The 3,510-nt window shown below is 44.2% G+C and overlaps 1 protein-coding gene across 1 annotated transcript; it reads right to left on the reverse strand.

Moving 5' to 3' along the window:
- Window positions 1–2,990, reverse strand: LOC110286059 (prorelaxin 1). Its single transcript, XM_021152519.1, has 2 exons — window positions 2,712–2,990; window positions 1–469 (listed from the first exon to the last, which is right to left on the reverse strand). The coding sequence occupies exons 1-2, from the start codon at window positions 2,920–2,922 to the stop codon at window positions 123–125; spliced, it is 558 nt and encodes a 185-aa protein (XP_021008178.1). The 5' UTR covers window positions 2,923–2,990; the 3' UTR covers window positions 1–122.
- Between the last annotated feature and the right edge of the window lie 520 nt (window positions 2,991–3,510).

Genomic DNA, 3,510 nt, shown 5'->3' on the forward strand with positions numbered 1-3,510 from the left:
CCATATGTAAATTATGGTTTCTCAAATCCTAATAAATAAGAAAAGGGAACAGAAAAAGGCCATCAACCAGGTAGCAAGAATGCATGTGAACACTGGACTGGTGGCACACAATTAGCTCCGTATCAGCAATAGAGCTTAGCAATAGATCTTCTGCTACAACCGACGTGGCAACATTGCTGGCTCAGCAATCCACCAGACTCCCTCTTTTTCCGTGAATGGGTATCTGATTGTAAGTATTTAAGCCCTGGAGGACTGCCGTCTTCTGCTTCACCCAGTTTATCATGGAGAGTTTTCTTAAAGCCTTCCAAGCTAACAACAGAATCGCTCAACACAGGTGAATGTTGTAGCTCTGGGAACGAGGCCCGAGCCTCAGACAGTACTGCCTTGGGCTCTTCAGACAAATTTGGAAGGCATTTCAGCGTCATATCGAAAGGCTCTGCATCTTTGTTGATGAAGGATGGCATAACTTCTGTTAAGTTTAAAAAAGAAAAGTGAGTGGGGTAGGCAATTTTCATGTCAAGGTGCATTTGGGAAACAAAAGACATCTGTATAGAGAAAAGCATTTTGCCTGAATATAATTAAACACGGAAACAGGGTCAGAGAGTATTGAAAATCTCAGTGGTTTTGCTGGCTGGGCAGTTCAGACTGCTACGATCTTACCAAGGCTCTGTTTACCCCATATGGCTTCTTTCTGCAAGTGTCCTCCTCTTGCTTTTATCACTGTAATTTTCACCCTTTGTCACTAAGCTCTTATTTCTCTGCAATCACGCTGGCTATCAACAACACTATTTTTCATGTTTTCTAGCCCAATGTGGTGCCACACACCTTTAATCCTAGCATTTGGAAAGCAGAGGCCAGTGGACCTCCATGAGTTCAAAGCCAGCAGATTTACAGAATTCCAGATTAGCCAGGACTATGTTAGAAAGATTCCCATCTCAAAAAATAAAATAAAATAAAGTAACATAAAATAAAACAAAACCAACTCATTCACATGTTTTCTAACCTGAGTAATTTTCTTCATTGCCTTTGAGCCATGAAAAAGTAGTCCTTGAAAACTCTTTCCATGATTTTAGGAGTCCCAGAGTGTCAAGTTACTGCTGTAGGATAAAGTTTAAAAGACAGATGTTTCCAGCAGTTCAGCTCTGACCAGAGAAGGAAGGATGTCTCTGAACACTTACGGAGCAATCTTTCTTCCCTAGAGTGTCTGCTCCAAGTCAGTGGTATTGTATACTCAAGACAGAAACAGCCAAAAAGAACGCTTCCCAAACTGTGTGTTTCCCAATGGTGCCTGGAGCAAAGTGCTGAGTGTGGTGTTTGCTCCCGTGTTGTGGGAAACCCTCTAGAACCAAGTGACCCCTTCCTTCTTTGTACACATTTACAGTTCAACATTCACGGACTGTTTCCACCAGCAATGTCAGTTAGGAGATTTAGAGGAAAAATTTTTTTTTCTGCTTACAAAACCCTTTATAGTAACTCAAACCTCCCCCCTGCTCTTACCTATTCCAAATGCACAAATTTAGAGTGTTAGCAGACAAAAAACAAAACAAAACTGGCAATGCCAATCAAGTTTAAATTATAGTGCAATAGCTCAGTTCTTGATGCTGTTCTTCATGTACAGCAGAACAGCGTGTCAGCTTACCAATCAGTCACTCCTCTGGAAAGAATAAAACCAAGGAATCCAAAAGGCACAGCCTAAGTGTGGAAGGGAGATACCAGGTTAGCCTTGGAGGCTTACCCTCCAGAGAAAGCCAAACCGTTCCCCTATACTGGGGTGCTCTGGGATAAATATCCTTCCGAAGGGTCCCGTTGTCCTTTTAGCCAACAACCAACTTCAGCCGTTGGAATTTGGCATGGAAAGTGATGGCACTGTCACACCTGTTCATTCCAAGTCTAAACCAGCGACGGCAGGTGGCATGCTGTACCATTTTGTGTCTATCAGAAGTCCTGGCTTTTTTCTTCAGGAAGACATTCTAACTTTAACTCAGTTTACCAATCCCTCCTTGCTCTAAGATTTTGTCCAGTCAGAGTTTCATCGGCTGCCAAGCTAAGTTAATGTACTTAAAACCAATAAGCAAAGGCCATGCACTTAAAACCAGTAAGCAAAGGGTAGCAGTAGTCGGGGGTCAGAGTTAACTTACAAGCTTTTGTGCCTTGAAATTCCTTATTTAAAACTATTTTTGAAATTCGAATGTTTGGTTTGTAGACAATAGACACAAATGTAACATTTTAATCTAACTGAACTCATACAGGTATACACTTTTTAATTACTGGATTTTGGATTCAAATATTATTTTTATGACACTAATGAGTTTTCGGTCATGATAGTCTTCGTGCTAGCCCTTATTGATTTTCTTACATTCCCTCAACCTCTCAATTAAACTGCAAGCCCAATTAAAAAAAAAAAAAGATGCACAGCAAGGCTCCCTAGGTGATGTGCCTTAAAATCAGGGAGCAGTAGTCCGCCCGGGCATACTCCACAGCCCAGATTTTGGCTCCCGTTAGGTCCTAGCTCCATTCCTAGTATGAATGAAGCCCTTGGCTGCAGCATATCTAATTCCCTCTGATAGGTTTTCACTGAAACTCTCACGTCAAACCTGAGGCTGGGGATCACAAACCTCCCCCGCCCCGGGGGGGGAGGCAGGGGGCCTTTCCAATTGGTGGTCAGCCAATGGGAAGCATGAGAAGAAGGGGTGAGATGAGAAGTCGCTCACCAGTGGCTTGCCTGGCAAGCAGAGCTGGCTCCTCCTGGCTCAAAGCCAATCTTCCCACGGAGGCCCCGCAGATTTTGATCAATTCACGGGCATATTCACGGCCGCACATCCGAATGAATCCGTCCATCCACTCCTCCGAGACTCGCGTCCTGCAAGGCTGGCTCAGCAATAGCCAGAACCCCAAGAGCTGGAGCAAAAATCTGCTGGACATTCCGGTCTGGGCTGCTTCTGGGCGGCTCAGCCTTGGCGGGACTGGGCTCCTGCTGCTTCCGTAGTGCTCAATCCGGCTTTTATATCCCTTGGGAGCTCTCAGCACCAGTGTTGATGGTTCCAGCTCCACCCACTTCCCACCCTCGCCTGCCTGGTATTGTCTTCTTGGGTCTCATTCCCCTTACCCACCTTTCCTTCATCACACCACCCTTCTGTCTTCTCTATTCTTGCCCCCAAACCACCTTATATCCCAAAATTACTTTGGATTTGAAGTTTTTCCTTAATTACAGAATAAGGCATGGCCCCTGGACTAAGTCACATCAGCCATAGAGACCCACCTATCTTCTTACAAGCAAAGGCTTCCCAGCGTGAATGTTGGTCATGTTACCTTCTAACCCCACTAAGGTTATAGCTGCAATTGCTGGTAGGTCCGGCCATAGAAGACATAACGGGAGGAGGGTAAACTGTTAAGAGGGAAACTGACTTTTCACCTGGAATGTGTTTTTTGTTTTGTTTTTGTTTGCTTTTGCTGACGTGAACCTGGTTAGTTTTGTGATTTCTCTTAAGCAAATTCAGGACGGTTGTTTTA

Source organism: Mus caroli, chromosome 19 (assembly GCF_900094665.2).
Source record: "Mus caroli chromosome 19, CAROLI_EIJ_v1.1, whole genome shotgun sequence".
NCBI lineage: Eukaryota > Metazoa > Chordata > Mammalia > Rodentia > Muridae > Mus > Mus caroli.

Excerpts from the sequence above, each read along its gene's own strand:
- LOC110286059 (XM_021152519.1), bottom strand. The coding sequence starts at position 2,922 with ATGTCCAGCAGATTTTTGCTCCAGCTCTTGGGGTTCTGGCTATTGCTG. Across the intron at positions 470-2,711 it reads GCTTGCCAGGCAAGCCACTG|AAGTTATGCCATCCTTCATC; the intron begins GTGAGCGACTTC and ends TAAACTTAACAG.